At 49.1% G+C, this 20,844-nt stretch overlaps 1 protein-coding gene across 2 annotated transcripts in view; it reads left to right on the top strand.

Annotated features, from left to right (window-relative positions):
- Nucleotides 1–498: 498 nt before the first annotated feature.
- The window catches only part of TMEM131L (transmembrane 131 like), a 134,010-nt gene continuing 113,664 nt past the window's right edge, over nucleotides 499–20,844 (top strand). For both annotated transcript variants that reach the window (XM_037497251.2, XM_037497250.2), the window contains exons 1-3: nucleotides 499–622; nucleotides 1,249–1,319; nucleotides 7,995–8,038. In XM_037497251.2, the coding sequence (XP_037353148.1) occupies nucleotides 499–622; nucleotides 1,249–1,319; nucleotides 7,995–8,038 (239 nt within the window). The remainder of the gene's footprint in view (nucleotides 623–1,248; nucleotides 1,320–7,994; nucleotides 8,039–20,844) is intronic.

Below are 20,844 nucleotides of genomic sequence, written 5' to 3'. Positions count from 1 at the left end.
GCACAACTGGCAGTAGCCATGTGGCTGCCCCGGCGTTTCCTGACAACCACGGCATTATTTCCACCAATATCCTGTCGCAGGCCTCTCGCTGGGCGACTCCCCACCGCCACCCACGCGGGCGCCCGTCCCCCGGCGGCCCGCGCGCCCCCGCCCCGCAGCCGCCGCCCCGAGGCGCCCGCCCCCCGCGGGAGTCGGGGCCCGGACCGCGCGCCCCGTCCGGGGAGAGGCGCCGCCGCCGGCCGCCATGTGCCGCGCGCCGGGGCGGGGCGCCCGGGCCGCCGCGTTCGCATTGTCCGAGTCCCCCCGAACCCCGCGGCGTTCCGCCCCCCCCTATCTGCGGCGCACACGCGCGCGGAGCCAGCGGCGCGCCCGGGGCCGGGGCGCGGGGGGGCGCGGGGCGGGGCGGGGCGGCGCGGGGGCGGGCCCGGGGCGAGGCCGCCGGGGCGCCAGCGAGCGGGCGCCGAGCGCGGCGAGCACCCGACAGAGGCGAGCACCAGCATGGCGGGGCCCCGACGCCCGCAGCCCGGCGGCTACCGGCGCCACGCCGCGGCCGTGAACCTGCTCCTGGGCGTCTTCCAGGTCCTGCTGCCCTGCTGCCGCCCGGGAGGGGCCCAGGGACAAGGTCAGCGGCGCCGCCTCGCTGGCTCGCGCTCCCCACCCGCCCCCCCTTTCTTTTAGGGAACTGCGGAGATCCACCCGGGGGCGAGGGGGACGGGGACGGGGCGCAGGGGAGGGAAGGCGCTGGCAACCCTCGCCCGGCGCCCGCCCGGCCGCGCGCCCCCGCCCGCGCCCCCGGCCCCTGCGGGCGCCGCGCTGGCCGCGCGGGTCGGGACGGCGGCGGGTACCGCTAGCCGCGCGCCCCGGAGCCTTTGTGCGCGGCCCCGGGCACTTCCCCGGCTTTGTGTGGCGCGCGGGGCCCTCCGCGGCCCGGCTTCCTGCAGCTTTGTTCCCCGGACGGGCCGCCCGGGACGCTGCCCTGGCCGGCGGGCGGCGGCGCCCCGCGCGCCCCCCGGGAGGGCTTGCGCCCGCCTGGGCCCCCGGCTGCAGAGCCCCGCGGCCGTGCACGCTCCAGCGGGGCCGCGGGCTTGCACCCGTCCATTGTGCTGCGAGCCCGGCTCGCCCCTCGGGGGGCCTCCGCTTTTGGAAGCGAAGGGAGACTTGTTTGGGTGCGTGGAGGGGGGTGGGGGAACAGGAGGCCTTTCTCCTGCGTGCATTAAAAACGCGGTGCCTTTTTGGGTGTTCGTGCAGCGATCGAGCCCTTGCCGAACGTGGTGGAGCTGTGGCAGGCAGAAGAAGGGGAACTCCTGCTGCCCACTCAGGTGAGGACGGCCAGGTGACAGGGGGGTGTGGGCGGGCGAGGGAGGCCAGGCCGCCGGCCCCCCAGCGGCACCGGCGCTCGGGCCACTTTGCAAGGCAAATAAACGGTCGGGCCGAGCCCGAACACCTGGCAACGGTGGCTTTCCAGGCCTCCTCCCGCGCCATGTGACAGGGCGTGAGTCACGCCGGCCCCAAGTTCAGGAGCCGGGAGCCGTGGCCACCTCAGCAGGGCCGCGGCCAGCAGCTGCCGGGCGGAGGCAGGGCGGGCCACCGGGTGGCCAGGGACGCGTGCCCTGCGCCCTGAGCGAGCTGGTCCGCGCGCCGGAGGACACAGGAGGATTGATTCCCCAAATGCTTGTGCGTGGTACTTGCCATTAACGCTAAGTAGCCTAGGGATGAAGATGTGACTTTAAAGGATTGTGATCTTGGATGTATTCCAAGTGCCTGTAGTTCGTGTTAGAATACACCCTCTTGAGAACTTGCATTTCAGGTTTTTGGTTTTTTCCCCCTCGGCGTGTGATGAGATAATGATTGCATGTGGAAAAATAATTACTAACTTTTTATTGGGAATCTGTGGCATCAGACATCGCTTCTGCAGCAGAGCAAGTTCTGCAAAGCTTTTGTCTTTTAGGTTCGACTTTTTGGAGAAATCCTCACTCACCCCAAATGGACACAGTTAAACATTGTGTTGCTGACTTTTTCAGCATCAATAGTAGTAACCCTCCACTTCCAGTTTTTTTTCTGGGGGGGGGGATAGTGTTTTGAATTATGTAAGAAGATTCAGCTTGTGTGCAGTAATTTTTAAGATGTTCTTTGCTTCCACGTTGGTGGCAGCGCTTCATCTTATGTTGTCTCATGTGGCTGTTTAGAAAAACAGGATGTGTAGCTGTGACTTCATTGAGAGACAAATGCAGATTTACATTTCAGTTTTCGTCTTCCTATGTGAAACATTTAGAGTGCTGCCGGTTTTCAGCTATTTGGAATATTCATTTTAACCAGGCCTAATGAATAACAGCTTCAAGGCGGAGAGGTGATTTTAGAGGAACTTTTTTCCTGAACATTCCCTGAAGGCCAGAAGACAGAATGAGACCAGTCCTTTCAGAAAAGGCCCCGGCAGGATGGGGACTCAATAGTATGTCCTCTTAGAAGTTTTTCCCAAATGGAGTTTTTCCTCGTTATACATAACATATGTGTATTGTTGAAAGGTTTGGAAAATACAGAAAGATGAAAAGAACAAAACAGAAATCATCCATAATCCAACTGAGAGAACCACAACTTAGCATCTGATGTATTGACTTTTAAAAATAGTTATATCTCTGTAGAGCCAAGTCGTCCAGCAGCAGCATTAGTGGCATTTGGGGGTGGAGCATTCTTTGTTGTGGGGGCTCTTCTGGGTGAGAGAAGATGTCAAGCACTTAGAACATCCCTGCCTTTACCCCCTAGATGCCAGTTCTACTCCTCCCCTCCCCAAGTTGTGATGCCAGAAATGCCCCCAGTTATTGCCATATGTCCCTGGGGAGCACAGTTGCCCCCTGACAAGCACTGGTGTGTGTCTATGTGTATTTGCATTTTCACTCAGTTGTACCCTCAGCCTCTTCTGGTTAGTGTTGGAAACCAACTCAGACTAAAAGGAAAGTAAATTATAGACTTTCATTTGTTACGGCATTAGTTGAAGATTTAGTGTCTGTGTTCAGAGGTAGAACTATCAAGGCCTATGATCTGATTATTTTATGGGCTCAAAAGTTATTTTATAAAAGCCTCAATTTCTGGTTTGGTTTATAGGTATAATAGTACAGTTGTTTTGGTGAAACATGTTAGGGTTTAGAAGCTGTCTTTCTGGAAGGGTCACAGTAGAGGTATTTATAATTAAGCTATTGTAATCAAAGCTATAATGAAAGTGAAACTGATACTCAAAATAATTTTCTAAATTCTTCATCTCTATATGTGTACCTTTTGGAGACTCTTTTATCAGGCATATATACCTGGGTGAGGCTAAATATAGATTTACTGGCAGATACATGATATGGGTATATAGATATGCCTATAGATTGATGCAGACCATGTATGATGTACGTGTACACATATGTTAATATTAAACTGTGGGGAGTTTTGAAGAAAGTTATTCTTAGGAATTCATTTCAATTTTTTTTTTTTTTTTTTCAGAAAAAGTTCCCTCATGGGTGTCATAGAGTCAGTTGAAAAGAGACTATTTATAGGTGTTATTTAAATTTGAGGGTTCTCCGCTGAATGAACTGTTGGGTTGGCTTTCTCCCATGCAGGCAGACTTAAGATGACTTCCGAAGCTAAGGTTTGTCAGTGAGAGGTGAAACAGGAGCATCAGATGCGGCATTACACACGTGAATACTAACATTTACCAACACTAATACAGTTATGCACTCTGGAAATGTTTTCCATCAGTGGGGTGTTTTTTTCTTCTTCTCCCTTTTTTCCTGATGCATCTCCCAGGGATCAGGAACTGGAATCCTGGGCCATTAGTTAGAGCAGCTCCAACAATTGAATTGTCAGCAGCTGTCAGACTCTTCCAGGATCAGACTTCTGGCTTCATTGCTGTCCCCAGTTGCTTCACGGGGGGTAATAACGGTGCTGATCTGGAGGATTTTGCATACCTTGAACTTAGGAAATATTCCTGTATCACCTGTTGGTTGGCATCCTCACCTCCAGCCTGTGCCCCTGGCAGCCTGGGAACCAGTGGCGCTTTCCTACATGAAGCAGCAGCCTGAGCTGCTGTGTGGCTGCAGTGGCATTGCCCAGTTCTACTCTCCTTTTGTTCCATACTGTCCTTTGTGAAGTACTTTGGTGTAGGGACATGAGAACTACCCTTGGTGATGAGAAGGAAGGAAATAAACCATGTGATCTAATTCTTAGATTTACAGACTGTTCTGCCCCCAGGCTCTGCTGCACCCATCCTCCCGTGCCAGAGTCCAGCGTGGGCATGGTGGCGCTAGGGCACAACCAAGCTGAGATTTCAGGAGCTTGTTGGCAGAAGCCTGGCAGCATGTCTGCTGTGCTGCATTGTACACCTTCCTACTTTGCCCTCAGGGTTGAAACCTGCGATTCCTTGTCTCCACTTGACCTGCTCTGCCTGCAGGGCCCTCTGTAGTATGGCCTGGTCGGTCCTTGGGGATGTTCCTTGGGCCGGACCCAGGCCTCTGGGGCCAGCTCCTGCCTGGTGGATGAAAGAACCACTTCCCCTGTGGTCCAGCCAGCCCTGCCTACTCCCTACAGTGGCCTCTTCTCGTTTCTCCTTCTTTGAGTTTCCTGCATGTCTGGCTCTTTTCTTTATCTTGAGTGTGTCATGTCATCTCCCTGGACTCCCTTTAAGTTTGGGCCCCATCGGGGGCGTCTAAGTTTGGGCCCCATCGGGGACAGCGCGCTGCAGGTGACAGGCCTTCTGTCTTACGCCTGTGTCGCTCTGGTGGACGCTTGTCAGTCATCTAGTCCCCTGTTTAGGAGGTGAAGCAGCTCCCAAGGTGGTGGGAGAACATGCATTTCCTATCGTGTGATAGTCCCCTTTTCTGCCAGTTCCCACAGCTAGAGGGGCTGTCTGCGATGTGTTTTTTAAATCCGATCAGCTTTGCTGAGATGACAAGACTCATGCCTACTAGCCCCTGGTCAGCTTTGGGACATGGACCTTGGTGCCCGGGATGGGGTCGTGTTGTCTGGTCTGGTCTGGGGTGGACAGGCCAGTGCTCTGTCGGTCAAGTTGTTCTGAGAGAGGGCACCCACCGTGAACTTGACCCCGTGAGTCCCTGGGGTGCAGTGGTGAATGAGAAAGGTTCTGCTAAAAAACCTCATGTCTTGTTTGTTTTAGCCAAACTTTGAGTCTGAGGGTGTAGATAACGGAAATTGGTAGAAAGTGAAACAGGAAATGGTATTTGAATATCATTATCTCAGGTACTATGTTATAAAATAACATCTGCTCCAGTTGGTGAATCATTGAATAGTATTTGGAAATCTTTTTGTCACGGAGGTTTATTTTGGTTTAATCCATTTCCACTCTTAACATTAAAAAAAACAAAACCAAAAAACAGTAACTAACACAGGTTGAGTCCTCATTACTGGAAGTGTTCAACCACTGTACGGGGGGGAGTATGACTTCATGTCAGTACACTGAATACGATGAAGTCTAATGCATACGTGGGGAAATTGAGGCACAGAGTCATGAAGTAACTTGTCCCAGGCTCTAAGAGAATGACAGTGGTGGGATTTGAACCCAGGAGCTGTTGGTTCCAGTGCCTGGCTTTGCCCGCAGTGCTGTTGCGGGAGTTCTAGCATTTTGCCCAGGAAGGTTGTATTGCGGTGGTTCCTGTGCCTGAGGAACATGATGTCATCTTCTGTCAGATTTAGAAAAAAAACTGAAAACCTCAATGAGGTTTTCCAAAATAGTCCTATCCACGCATGCCTGAGAAATGGCTAGATTGTGCTCAGCTCTGTGGACATTTTGAGCGTGGACTGTGGACCAGGTTCCGCTGGGGCGCGGGGGTGCCATGGTGAGCGAAAGAGGCAGGCACTGTCCTCGTGGGGCTTGCAGTCGAATGGGGTGCAGAGATAATAAACAGGAAATAGGATAAATGGGCAGTTACTTCGTCTGTTCGGAGGGCGCCCGCGCTAGGTGCTGGCGGGCTGGAGGAGGTGTGAGTTTTCCTGAGAGCCGTGAAGGCAGAGGCCGGCACTGCCAGTCCTTGTCTGGCGATGGGGACTCGCAAGTTAGGCCATTTCATCATTATGTGAACGCTGGAGAGTAATTACACCAATTTGGATGGCACAGCTTACTCCACGCCTAGACTATACAGTGGGAACCGCCACTGTGTAAACGACCGTATTTGATATTTGAGCCGAGCCTTGAAAGCAGCCAGGGGATTAGGTGAGCCAGTGCAGGTCCTGAGGCTCTGCCAGGAGGAGGTGGGGGAATTACATGGTGAGGTCCCTGCCCTTTGAGAGCTTGGTGTTGTTGGGGAGATAAGGCTGGTAATACCCTGAGATAACATTCATGTGCTAAACTGTAGGAACTGAGAGGACAGGGGAGGAACAGTGTAAATTGAAGGTTTCCTTAAGGCTGGGGGTGAGGGTTGGGGGAAGTGGCTTAGAGGTCTGCATCAGCAGAGGGGCCTCCGACAGCACCTGGGGTGACCAGGGCTGATGTTTCCATTGGTGCCCATGGTGCCCGCTCTAGTGGGCTGAGAAGATCGGGTTGGGTGTCTGCCAAGGCCTATGTTGGACTGTGCTCCAGGTTAAGGAGTCAGCGTAAATTTGACTAGCAGTGAGGGAGCCAGGGAAGCTTCTGGAACAGGGATTAACATTGATAATATTGATGTTATCACATCCCTGGTCTTGATGTCACCCATGGGTGGCTGGACCATACCCTGAGGGTGACAGGTAATGACTGATGTTGAAGAAGGTTGGCCTCACCCTGATGTCAGGAGCAGATTGACATCAGCGTCTTGAACCAGAGAGAAGAGCCCTGTCTGGTGGCTGGAGGCCTGGGGCTCATGGTGTGGGCCGATTTGCTTGCAGAAGGAATGTATAAGAATGGACAGGTCTAAACTGTATTTCTGATGACTGGCAGTTCTTTCTGCGGGAGGTGGCAGGAGGAGAGCTGCGCAAGAGGATACTGGGGCTTGCCAAGGGATCAGGAGGATGATGGTGTCCTTGACAGAGGGGCTTGGGTAGAACAGAAGTTTTTGGGCAGGGATCCCCGCTGCTGACAAGCCTGGAGTTGGTCATCATTGTTTCTGGGGCGACAGAGGGCCTGTGGCGTGAGGCGCTGGGACTGGAGCTGCAGATGAATATAGTAGAGCGTCTGCTTCGAGCTTGCGATTATGCTGACCCAAACCACGTGTGTCCTGGTTCTGGTAGCAAGAAGATGCCTTTGTTGAGTGTCTCCCTGTGCTATTGAGAAGGTGCAGCTGGAGGTAGGGATTTGGGCCCCTGGGTGACAAGTGTGGGTTAACTCTCGGGGGGAATGAGTATAGAGGAAGAGGCAGGGAGGCAGTGCCACCGCCACCAAAAGCCAAGGGTTAGAGAGAAGCGAGAGGCATGGGAGGGTCGTGTTCCTGAGCAGCCGGCCAACAGATCTGGCCGGAACATGACAGGCCCTTAACTGGGCCTGCCCGTTTGTTTCTGTTTCAAGCACCATTTTTGGTCCCTCCTCTCCTCCCCCCCACTGACTTGTGGTCAGATTTCGGTCGGTCTGGGAGGCTATTCTGGGTGAGTGTGATATTTCTGCCTTTTGTAACGTGTACTGCACTTTTTACATTGGTGTCACAGTAGTCATTTAGAGAATTCTGAGCCAAATAATGCATTTTCAATTTGTGGGAATTCTCGTTATCCTGCACTATTATCTAGCATCACTAACTTGAACACTACAGAGAGGCTTCTGGAGGGAAATGGTGTCAAGATGATTTGAGGCCATGTGCAGGCGTGATTTTCACCAGATGGCATATTTACTGACCATGAGCAGCTAAGGGATGGCCGGGCAACTAGGACTCTGGGTTGTGTCATTCTCCTGTTGGTGCTAATGGAGCACCACCACGTGCCAGGCACTAGAAGACGTTCATGACCAGTTCATCACCCCTGTGAGATCCGGAGACATGTTTCTTTGGGGGATTTTTCTTGTTCCTTTGAAACAACTGTTAAAGCTTGTTCTTTGTCAACAGGGCGACTCTGAAGAGGATGTGGACGAGCATTCTCCAGAGCAGAGGTAAGAGGCATGGGCGTGGTTACCTGCTGAATTTCCCTGTGCACTCTGGGCGCTGCCTCAAGCCTTGGGGTCTATCTGTGTTTGTGTACTTAGTATTATCCGTGATAGACCTTTCGTTTTGGGATTTGGCGTATCTGTGTTCTTTATTTTATTTTTTTAAAATATTTTTTTAAAAAAGATTTACTTATTTATGCATGCAAGAGCTGGGGTTTAGGCCAGAGGTCTGGGGGTGGTGGTGAGAGGATTCACCAGAGACAGAGTGGGGAGCGGAACAGATAGATCTACTGAAATACACTGCTGAGGGGAGCAGCAGGTGAGACAGAAGAGGTCTGCTGTGCCATGTGGGTAGCTCCCTGGCAGGGGATTGAACTCATGCTGCAATGGCTGCAGACAGCCTCATAGGTTGCATCTTAACCCCTTGCGCCACCACAGAGGCCCTCTGTGTGCTTTAATAACTAATAAGATTTTGTTTTAAAGTAAGTACCGAAAGCTGTCAGATACACCCCCTCCACACCACACACACCAAGTGCCCTTCCTCATGGCATGCTTGCACTCTTGTTCACAAATATGAGGCATGTGCTGGGTGTGGGTGCTGGACATAAAATATAGATCTGTGTTGGGTGTAGTGGGAAAGTCACATTATTGTAAACAAAATAGTTAATGTTTACACGAAGAACTATCAAGCCTTAGATGGCTGTGGTAGGGAATGATGTGGTAAATGGTGGCAAGGTGAGGCACTTCTTAGGAGATAAGAGATGTGCTGGTCTGGAGGATGTGCAGGGGGCAACCATGTGGCAGGCAGAGGGAGAAGGCCACTGTGGTTTGTAGGAAAGCGTGATGAGGTAGGATCTTAGAGGCCACAGTAAGGAGGTTGCGTCTTAATTTCTATTTTATTTTATTGTAAATTTTTATTTATTTTACATAGAAGAATTAGGATGTAGGCCAGAAGTGTGGGGGGCAGGAAGGGTGTGGTGAGAGGATTCACCAGAGACAGAGCAGGGCTCAGAATAGGCAGATGTACTTTTCTGGAGGGAGCAGCGTGTGAGACAGGAGAGGTCTGCTGGGCCATGTGGGTTAGCTCCCTGGTCTAGGATTGAACTCAGGCCTTTGCGGTGGGCCTTTGCCATGGAAGCACTGAGTCTTAACCCCTGGACCACTAAGGATGCCCTTCGGTTTTATTTTTTAAAGTGTGGTTTGAATTGTTAAAAGATTTTAAGCAGGGGTTAGCAAATCCAAAGTCATAAATTATATTAATCATGGGACAGCCTTGCTCTGCTGTCACACTGAGATATCTGGTTCCTTGGGGGAGACATGGAGACCCCTAGGTAGCACCTGGGCACTGACATAACTTCTGGATACTCTGCATCCATATATTCTCCATCTCTGCTCTCATAATCTTGCTTCTCCCTTCCCAAAGGAATGCATGCGTCTTGTGTGCTACATCTTGGTCAAACAGCAGAGGGGAAGTTTGAAATATTAAGGTTGAGAAGAAAGTGATTCACTCTGATGGAATGACAAATTCATTTGTAACTCTGGTGGTTTTCAGTTTGAAGGCGGTCCCACTCAAGCTGGCAGTTGATAGGTCATCTAGAGCTATTTTTAATGATGGATCACTGAGATTTTTGGAAACAAAATCTGAGGGAGTTTAGAGAATGTCAGGGTGCTGTAACAAAGCTCTCTCATTCACATATATTTATGCGAGCAGGTTTCTCACTGCTTACATTGAAAAAGGGGCAAGGAAATAAGACGAAATTGATACCTTCTTACCCTGCCTCTTTCTAACAGTAAGTAATATTCATGTAACCCGGTTGGAGAAACAAGACAGTTGCCACTTTTCAGTAAAATCTGACTTATGTTTAATTGTCAAAATTTGTCAACTTTGTTATTTTGATCAATTGTGTACTAATAAAAATTATAACGATAATTCAAAAGAAGAACATTTAGATTTAGACTGTATGGTCACAGCAAAACATTTTAAAACCCTGGAATTTTAATTTATACCCCATAGTTTTATGGCAAAAAACTGTGACGATAAAGCTGTTTTAGGTTAAAATTCTTTGCAGGACTATCCAGCAATACAGGAAAACCTATTTTGTGGATTTCAAGTATAGATGATGGCGGCCATCACTGCTGTGGTATTTAGAGTTCACCGGATATTTTTAAAAACAATGGTTTTGTTAAAAGTGCCAGTAGTTACAGTGTGCCAGAAGCTACATTCTTTGCAGCCAGTTAACTCCTAAAAATTTTAAATGTGAGGGCCTCCCTGGTGGTGCAGGGGTTAAAGTCTGAGCACTATCAAGCTGTCGCCAACCACTGCTGGCATGAGTTCAATCTCCGGCCAGGGAGCTAACCCACATGGCACAGCAGACCTCTCCTTTCTCCCGCGCTGCTCCCCTCAGCAGTGTATTTCAGTAGATCTGTCTGTTCTGCTCCCTACTCTGTTTCTGGTGAATCCTCTCACCATCCATACCTCTGGCCTACACCCAGTTCTTCTGTGCATAAATAAAGAAAATAAATCTTTAAAAATTTTTTTAAAATGTGGAACAACTTCAGTATATGGGGTTTGTCACAGTCCTGTTGGGGTGGATGGAATAAAAAAGATTAGGAGTACTAATGGCACTTGGGCCAGGCCAGTGGTTGTGGGGTGGGGGAGATGTAGAAGGTTCTGAGTTGAATTTTGAGGGTGGAACAGATTTAGTCCTAGTTGAATCAGTTGTGGAGAGTGAGAGAAAAAGAACTCGTGGACAGCTTCTAGAATTTGGCCTGAGCTTCTGGGGAGATGATGATGATGTGATAAGAAAGCATTTAGTGGGAGGAAAGTTAAGAACACCAGTTGCTTGTCTCCTAGGAATGTCAGACTTGATTTGACAAGTCCGAAGGGAGAGAGCAGATAAGCAGAGATGTGATGGGGAGCTGGAAGGAGCTGGGAAGTCAGGCTACTTGGGGTATGGGGAATGTGATTTAGGGGTGATGACTAGCCTGAGTTGCCCAAGTCTTTGATTTTCTTTGACCTTGTACTTTTCTTCTTATTAATCAGAGCTAGTTTCTTTTCACCAACTTTCTGTCCAATACGAAAGTTGGTCTTTTGACACGGAATGGGGTGGGTGAAGGTATGGGGATGAGGGAGAGTTCATCATGGATTCGGAGCACAGTAGGAGATGCATTTCACAGCCACAGGCGTGTACCTGGGCATCTGACTCCAGGAAGGCATGCTGAGTTATTTATTTAGAAAATCCTGCTTGATCTTACTACCCGCTGCGTTTACTTCTATTTTCTATTTATTTTGTTGTTGAGGAAAATACACATCATTTGTTCTCTTAGCCCTTTTCAAGTGGTAGTTCCATGACTCACAGCTCACTCACCAGTGGACGACCCTTACCTCTCCTCCCCGGGACTTCTCCCTGCCATTGAAGAAAATTACTGGTCGCCATATCTGGGTGGGTTTTCATGCTCCATCAAGATCCCTAATTTGGGCCTCCCCTGGTGGCACAGTGGGTTGAGCGCTGCGCTGTCAAGCTGTCTGCAGCCTCTGCAGCGCTGGTTCGATCCCGGCCGGCCGGCGAGGGCCCCACATGGCACGGTAGATCTCTCCTGTTTCGCCCGCTGCTCCCCTCAGCAGTGTATTTCAGTCAGTCTGCCTGTTCTGCTCCCCGCTCTGTCTCTGGTGAATCCTCTCACCCTCCCACGCATCTGGCCTGTACCCTGGTTCTTGTATAAATAAATAAATAAATCTTTAAAAGAAAAAAAAAAAAAAAGATCCCCAGTTTAACCAACCCGACTTTATGTTTTTAATCTTCCCAGTTTTAGATACTCCCATCTCTGGTGCCATGTTGGCCCTCCTCGCTTTCCTTATGACTTGACTTCCAAACCTCTGTTTCTTTTGGCTCCTGTTTGTTGAGATTTGTTCCTTATGTGTAAAGACAAGATCACGCCGCGGGTTGGAGGCCGGATTAGAAAACCTGCTTGGTCTTCACTTTCTGAAAATGTGGATTCTGGAGTTCTTTCCAGGAACGATTTCTGGGAGAGCAACACTCCTAATGGGTAGATTAGTCTCTTAAGTGCTGTGCAGGGGGAATTTTATCTTTAAAGAAATTTTAAGACCCTTATAGCTCATATCATGCCTTGCTATTTTAAAAATAAACCATTTCTTTAGACTACGTTTAGATTTATAGAGAGGCCGGGGAGGGGGTACGGAGAGCCCCATGTCACCCTCACGCAGCTTATTCCATTGTCACTGCGGTGCTTTGCCACAGCTCAGAAACCTGCACAGGCACATTAGGGTGAGCTCAACTCCATGCTTCATTTGGATTTGACTAGTTTTTGCCTAACACCGGCTTTCTGTCCAGGACCCCTGCCAGGAGGCCACGTCATCACCTTTTGTCGGGTCTCCTCGGGACCCTCATGGTGTTGATACTTTGTGAGATTTTCCTTGTTCTTGTACCTCAGTGGCTTGGTCTGATTGGGATTGGGAACTTGGGGGTGGAAGGCCGCGGATCCCAGTGGCCATTCTCATCACCTGGCAGAGGTCGCTGCTGTCATCATGACTCAGTGCTTTGGTGTCGGCCTCCATCACCTGGCTGAGGTATGTTCGGGGGCTTTGTCCTCTGTGAAGTTATTCATTGCCCACCTTCTTCTGTCCTGCACTCTTTGGAGTCATTAAGTGGAATTAAGCTCCACTGACATAAATAATTTAGAAATCTGTGTGTGGGATCTGTCCATTCCCCCTCATTTATTTATTTACTCAGTCATTTATTTATATCACTGTGGACTCCAGGATATTTATTCTTTGTGTTATAAGCTAAGACTAGATTTGCCCTGCTGTTTAATGGCGTTGATCCTTAATCTTAGTTATGAAGTTGCTAGTATCTCGCTACACATTTTTCAGACATTTTTGTGATTTCAAATTCAGTTGCTAACCCTGCCCCCCATGCCAGCTCTTAATGATATTAAAAGGTACCCATAGTCAGCAGAGACTGCCCTTGGGAATTCCACAAAATGAGCACATTGTCTCTGAGACAACCCATTTAGAGGGGCAGCTGTTAGCTTGGGACTCGAGAAATAAGATGTGACCATAAAATAGAGTCAGTATGTCTCGAGCAAGTGTAGGTGGGCCTTGGCCTCTTATCACAGGAGAAAATCTAGGTTTTGTTCCCCTGCAGACTGCCTGGGTGGAGCCCGCCCCTGACCCTGCTTAATTCTCACATGGAGGGTTCTAGAGCGGCTTGTGTATTATCTCAAATGCAGTTTGGGAAAGCTTTCAGGGTAATTGGTCTCATTGAAGATTTCATTTATATTATCTTGACTTCATCTTCTGCGAATGCTATGTAATTGTATTTGGTTGAAAGCCAGAAGAGCAATATTTGACAGACTCTCTTTCCTCCCGATCCCCATCTTTCTCCTGGGTGTTCTCAAATATCAGCAGTAATCTGCTCCTTCTCGGAGACAGAAAGATTGCTGGTGGGGATTCGGTGATGAGAGCGACTGTAGCTCTTCCTAGAAATGAATACTCCCTGGGAAGCTTGTCTGACTCTGTTCATCCTTCCAAGAAGCCTTTTTGGGTCTATTTGTTAGAATATGAAACATTTAAATATTGGCAAAGTATGAATAGTATACTATTTCAGCTTTTAAAAATGGTTACGTAAAAACCATGCATACTGACTGGAGAAGGTACAGTATCCCTGGACATTTTCTTTGCTCCTTTTTAATGTGCTTTTATCTGATTAGTAACAGCAGTAAAATGTGTTCTTCTGGAACAGTTTACATCAGTTAAAGGCAGACCCTAGGAGTCAAACATGAAGAAAATCTCGTTAACCTCTCAGCCACATATTGAAAGATTGAATTGCAGACGAAAATGACTTAATCTTTAGGGAAACTTCCTTTTGGCAACGAAGGGGGAGCTTGGAGTCCCCACGGGGGTGAAGCTACTTTTCACTTTTCTTTGTTCTCCTTCAGAAACGGAAAGCTATGTTTTTGACAAAATCCCAGAGCTCCTGACCTGTTGATAGGGACTTAGATTTTTCATCTGGACACCCCTCCCAGGGGATCCCTGGTGAATCTTCTCTTCCCAGCTGTCATGTCCCCAAGCAGACTTGCCTGCTCTCTTGGGTTTGTATATAGAGAGAAGGAACTTGAATTCAGATTGTACCTTCTGCCCAGAGGTCTCACCTGTTCAGGTGCCTACAGGAGAGCTCCCTTCAGCCTTCAGGTGCTGCTTAGTGTGTCCTGAGCTGAGTTTTCCACTCAGGTCCTCTCAGCCCCTTTCCTACTCCTCCACAGGTTCTCCCCTGGCCTAAGGAATGAAGGGCTACTAAGTGGGGGCCTGCAGGCACCAGCCACTCATTTGCATAAGCCCCAAATCATGATCACCCCCCCATTCTCTCTCCTCTCCCCTGGATCACCAGATATGGCTGGCTCTTCAGAGCTCATGCCTCCATTTTATAGCTGCCTCAGGCTGTTCCTCACGGTCCTGCCGGAATCCTATGTCGCAGCCATATAGCCTTTCCTGGCGTTCCCTGCACAAGCAGGCTTTTGTGGACTCCCTTACCTTCGGGATGAAGTTCCGTGGCTGGAGCTTGGCATAGAAGGCTTTTTGTGAGCCAGGCCCCCCTCGAGTCTTCAGCCTTCCTCCCCCAGCGTCTCACTTCCTCTCATTCTCATTCACATTGGCGAGGTCTTTCTCTTTCTCTAAAACACCCTTCCCACCTGATCAGCCCCATCGGTCCTGCTCTACACAGCTCCCTGGCACTTCTTCTGGGCCCCGGGCCATAGCCCTTACTCTTCTGGTTTGAAAGACCTTCCTCAGGCTGCCCAAGTTCCTGGGTGAGGCTCTTTCAGCCGATCCCCAGCACCTCACCTGGTGCCCAACACCTAGGTGAACAGCAGCTAAATAAATGAAGGGATGTCAGCTCCTAGATGAAGATGTAAGCCTTTCACCTGGTTACGTGTCGTGTGTCACGTGTCCTTCCTAGCCAAACCACGAGCCATGTTTGCCACTGAAACTGCAGTGCCAGTACCAATGTTAGAGGTTGTGGTCTTTAAGTTAGGTCACTGCTTCTGTTGTGTCTTCAAAGAGAAAAATGACTTACTAGCTCCATGTCTGTGTGCCCCCTGGTACATTCTCCAGGGTGGTGTGGGCCCGGAGGGGTTGCGGGGCTTCATGGCCACAAGGTAACGTGATTTTTCTCCCACTGTAACAGACTCATGATGTAGATGTTCTTTTTAGAATGCAAACTTTTAAATAGGGTGATTGGTAGACATTAAAATTGTTTTCAAGCCATAAAGACCTTGTTGGGTTTATTTAGGTTATGAAATTTTCAGTCAAGTTTTAGACATTTGTATAATTAGAAAAATAGGATTAGTATCCTGATTCTAATTTTCAGTAACGTTTCCTCGTCTAGATACATCTTTTTATAGACTGCAGTGCTTTGGTTTGTGCTAATTTCTATCTTTATATTGAGGAAGATATTTGAACCAACTTTATTAATCCCAGGTGTATTTTGAAGGGTTCTTCCAAAATAAAAACAGACAAATGCTTCATTATTATTGACATACCTGAAAAGTCTGGAATAATTGGCTTTGGTAAGTCAAGGCCAGAACCAGCACCAGAACCTTGGTGTTCCTTGCTTTCGGGATTGCCTTTGGAAGAAGTGGCTGTACTAAACCATTGAAATCTGACTCTCAGTTGCCTTCATGCCCTCTGCCACTTCTTGGCTTGATTATTTATTGCCACTTATCACAATATTTAACAGAAAGGATCTCTATGAAATCCACTGGGTCAGATGTGCATCCTGAAGCAAAAGCAAGGCAGAGTCAGCCGCCCAGGAAGATTTGCCTGTGGTCATGACCACATGTTTGAAAGTACACCAAAAACATGAGCATTTCTGAAGAGAGCGAAGGTACCACCATAAGTAAGGGAGAGGCAGGCCAGGGTATTAAGCCATGAAAGACCCAATTTATTATCTTCAGGAAAGTTTATGACTTTATAGCCAGGGCTGAGCTGCCATGTGGTCACTTTAGGCTTTATTTATGCAGTGAGCATTGTGCTGTGGGTTACTCTCGACTTGTTTTGCCATGATGGGTTGATGAGAAAGGATCTGTCTGGAAGGCACTGTCTAGAAGGATCCCCATATCCCCATATCCCCATCTCTTGGCACAATAGCGTGATTAGTTCTATATAGATGATCTAGATATGTTGTGACACTGAATTTCTTATCATTTAAGAAGGTGGCAGACCTTGGGATTTCATGGTTCACAGAAGAATTATAATTTCCCAAGGCAGTATTCTCTGTCTAGTTACACCAATATTAAGATAATGGGGTCTCCTGGGAGCTTGTTACTCTAATTTTAAATGAATTGTCATCAGATTATTTGTTGTTACAGTCCTCCGCATGTGAAATGACTCTAGAGTAATTGTGATTTCCCCCTAATAAATGTAACACACTGTTGTCACTTCACAAATAATTACTACGGTAGTCCAGGCAGTATTCCACACATGTTGTGGCGCTTCGTAAAGATGTTTTGGAATCGTCGTTTTAGGATTGTTCTTGCCACTAATTTATAAATTGTACGAGAAGAACTCTGGCTTGCTTATTGGAATCTTTCCCAGTGTTTTCTCCCAAAGTCATGGAGATGTAATTTTTAAAAAAGTCTGCTCTATGCATGAGAATTCTTTGACGTTACAAACATTCAACATTTACTGAGACCTTTTCAATCATTTAAAAACTGTCACCGACTTCCTTTTTCTTTTCCTCCAAAAATCTTTCAGGAAAATTTGCTACAGGAAATGACTGTATTTACTGCCTGGCATTGTTTTCACAACACGTACTATACAGCGCCGTTGGAGAAGCACGGCACAAATGCCATGCCTGCACTTCCTCTCTACTTCCTGTCGTTCTTACCCAGTTTATTCAAGTATGTGTCATTCACAAAACATGGATCTGACCGACACATGACTCTTGGGCTAACACTGAATTCTGTAGGAAAGATGATTTGCTCCCTGTGAGGTGTCCAAAGATACCCACAGCTGCACTTGAAGGTTGCCCCAGAGAACAGCTTCAGTAAAAGCAAGGACATGGTGTGTGTCTCCCCAAGTTGACCATTGTGAGAATTAGGTAGGAAACAACCCATATTGGCATCCTGGAACCACCCTGGTTCCTTTAGCTTCCATAAAATCACTCAGGAAGGCAAGTTTACTTTGAATAACAGTCTAATATCCCAGTTGTTGGTTATTGCAGATGCATGTTGTATGAATTTTTGGTGAAGTAATTCTTCTGGCGTCATGGTTAATTTTTATTTCTTAAAATCATGCTACTCCAGTTAGTCCATGAAAAAATTAGATTTAGGCAATTGCCCTTGGATTGTGCTTTAGAGTTTACAAAGTACTTTCACGCCAGTTGTCCTCAGGTAGCAAGGTGGAGAGGTGCTGGGTTCCCGTTGTATAGGCGAGGAAGAGAGAACAGTTGTCTCAGAATGCAGAACCATGAAGGGCAGAATTAGGTACATAATTCAAGGTCTCCTCTCTCTACTTTTAAAACGTGTATCTAGGGCCTCCCTGGTGGCGCAGCGGTTGAGCGCTGGGCTGTGAAGCTGCCCGCAGCCTCTGCAGCGCCGGTTCGATCCCCGGTTGCTGGGCGAGGGTCCCACATGGCGCGCAGACCTCTTCTGCCGCCCGCTGCCCCCTCAGCAGTGTACTTCGGTCCTTCTGCCTGCTCTGCTCCCTGCTCTGGCTCTGGTGAATTCTCTCACCCTCCCGCGCTTCTGACTGTACCCAGTGCTTGTATAAATAAATAAATCTTAAACAAACAAACAAAAAACATGTATCTAAAGTGAAATAGGTAGGAAAACCCTGTTCTGCCCTGTGTAGAAGGGAACTGTGTCTAGGAGAGATGTGTGGAGTAGCTGAATTCTCTAGTTAGCCCTACTGTAATATGGTTGCTGGCAAACCCCTGAGCAAAATGAGCATGACTTTGGGAGTAGGTGATTAGATATTTTCAGCTTGAAGTAACAGAAGAAACCCTGACTCAACCGGCTCAAACAATAAAGAATGTCTTATGTCACCCAACAAGAAGCCTGGAGGCAGGGTGGTTCTGGGATGGTTTACTCAGCAGGTGAGCATCAGCACCTGGGAGCCGGGTCCTTCTGTTTTCCTGGCTCAGTGACCCTGCCAGCTCCTCCCAGGGTTCCCAGACGGCTGCAGGCCTCACAGCCTGGCATCTCCTGCTTGAACTTGCAAAGGTAGATTAAAAGCGCCTTCATCCTGAGCCTCTTTCTCAGGAGCACCATTCAGCTCATGTCCCCATACATCTCACAGGTCAAAATCGGGTCTACTCACCCTGAACCACTTCTTGGCCAGGGCTTTGCCTCAGTGAGAGAAGCGGGTGGACATCTTGCTTGGCTGAGTGCTCCCTGTGCTGAGCGGGGAATGAAAGGTGTAGGGCCATGTTTCTGCGTTTCTCATTGTGGAGACCCGGAACCAGCGCCACCTGGAAACTGGTTGGACCAGTTCTCAGAACCCCTGGCACCCCCACCCCACCAGGCCTACTGAGTCAGAAGCTCCCGGGAGGGGCCACGATCTGTTTTAACAAGCCCCCAGGTGATTCTGATGCTGGCTCAAGTCTGAGGCTCAAGTCTGAGACTCATCGGTCCAGGTTAAGCCTCCGGGGAAGCACATTTTAAAATACAATTTTGGTAGATTCAGCAGTGAGAGGCAGAAATAGTCGTAGGGGTGAAACAGTGGGGGTGGGGGGGTGGGGAAGGTGGGAGAGGAGGTGGTTTTTTCAGCTCTGCTCAGGATTTTCCGGCTTAGGATCCATATATACCCTTTTCAGCCGGTGTCAGGTTTCAGCTGGCAATCTGGGGCTTCGAGCTCTGTCCCCAGGATGAGGATGGGGGCGGGAATCCTGGTGGAACCTCGGGGTCCACCGGGCTTGCGAAACAGGTGAGTTAGGCCCTAACTCACAGGTCAGCATCCAGGGGAGAACGTTGGAACTTGCTCGGGGAGAATTCATTCATTACCAGGGAAGTGAGTCTGGCAGGAAACCTTGGCCCAGTAACAAAAAGTCTCAGTGTTGGGGTGGGCGCGGCCGCGCGGGACAGGGAGGTGTGTGTGCTGGAGGCTGGGCTGGCCCAGCTCCCTCTGGGCACGTGGCTGTGTGAGAGTGAGAGTGTGCGAGTCAGGGTGGGGTGGGGGTGGGGGTGTGAGGCGTTGGGAGGATATCGCTCAAGTAGAAACCGAAGGAAGTGTTCAAAAATTTTTGTGAGAAAATGGGTGGGCGGAAGCAGCACAGGCACTGCTCACACTGCAGAGAATTTCCACATCCTCCGGCTGTGCTTGCTGGGGGGGCCGGTGGAAATGAAATTGGAAGGAGGGCCTGGGCTGGCTCAGCCTGTCACGTGGCACTTTAGGGGAGCGAGGCCTCCCCAGTTCCACCACAGACAGGGGTTCTCTGCGGCTCTCTGGTTTGGTGGGAGCCGTCGCCAACCCCGGGGCGGTGTGGAGGAGGGTGAGAGCAGGAAACCCAGGTGCAAGTCTGGCATATCGTCTGCGAGTGCTGCCAGAAACCCGGTGGCTTGAAGCAACAGTAATTTGTTCTCAGTTTTGGAGGCTACAAGTTGGAAAGCAAGGTGCCCCCATGGAAAACTGCAGAGGGGAGTCATGCCTCTTAAGCTTCTGCTGATTGGCGGGCGGTAGCCTTTGGGGTTCCTGGACTGGCAGCTGGATCATTGCTTTCTGCCTTTCTCATCGGAGGTCTCCCTCCATGTATGTCTCCATGTCTTCACATGGTTCTCATCGTATAAGGACACAGCCTTATCCCTTCTCCGGTATGTTCTCATCTTAACTAATGCCTTCCGTGACCCTTTTCCACATGAGGTCGCATCCTGAGGGGCGGGGGTTAGCACGCCAACATAATTTAGTAGGACAGTTTTACCCAGACCCATTTTTGAGCCCTGTGAGAGGGCCCGCCAGCTCTGGGACCTTAAGGGCTGGTGCTCTGGCAAGGGACAGGCAGGGACTTTGCTTTCTTCGAGCTGCACACGCTGGATCTGCTGCAGCTTGGGATTGCAGACTCACCATCTCATTGGCCCCTTGGTGGAATGGCTTTTATTTCTGAATTACTCCTTTGTGTATCTGCAGGAGCATATCTAGGGGAATTCTTTACTTCATTTACACGCACGTATTTTTTCTTCTGTGTTTTTTTTTTTTTTCTCGCGGGAAATAAGTGGGAAGATTGAAGACTATGTCAGTGTGTACAGGAACGTGGCCACTAGGCCAAGCTTTGAAATGCAATCACAGTCCTTTGATTAGAATTCAGGAAAGTGCAACTACTGCTTTTGCCAGGGGTGTGTGTGTGTGTGTGTGTGTGTGTGTGTTTCGTGCAGTGTCTCCGGGTTGTGTCTCTGTGTGTTTGTCTCTGTGTGTATCTTCAACTTGCTTCATTACCCATATAAAGATAGCAAATGAATCCGTGTGGGTTGACTCACATGCTGGAGCAGATCCCTGTGAGCTATTTATTGGTTTGGCGGGAGAATCCTTTTGTTGTTTCCTGGAAATGCTTGAATCAAGAAGCTGAGTCTCTTTCTGCTGCCATATATTTTAACTACAGTTATTCAGGTGTGTAACAGTGCACAGCATAAGGCAGAGCTGCTGTGATTGTAAGTGTTAGGACTTCACCTGCTAAGTCTACTTTCAGGTGGATGAATGTCACATCCAAATTGCCTGTTAGTTTGACTTTCATGTAACTTAATTAGCAGATTCATGTTTTGGGAAAATCTGATCTGTGATCCTAAAATTGGTTACGGTTGGCGTA

This window comes from Talpa occidentalis, unplaced genomic scaffold (assembly GCF_014898055.3).
Source record: "Talpa occidentalis isolate TD23 unplaced genomic scaffold, MPIMG_talOcc4v2.1 talOcc4.8, whole genome shotgun sequence".
In the NCBI taxonomy this organism is placed as follows: Eukaryota; Metazoa; Chordata; class Mammalia; order Eulipotyphla; family Talpidae; genus Talpa; species Talpa occidentalis.
Note: the sequence above shows the minus strand (reverse complement) of the source record. Positions and strands in the feature narration are given on the sequence as shown.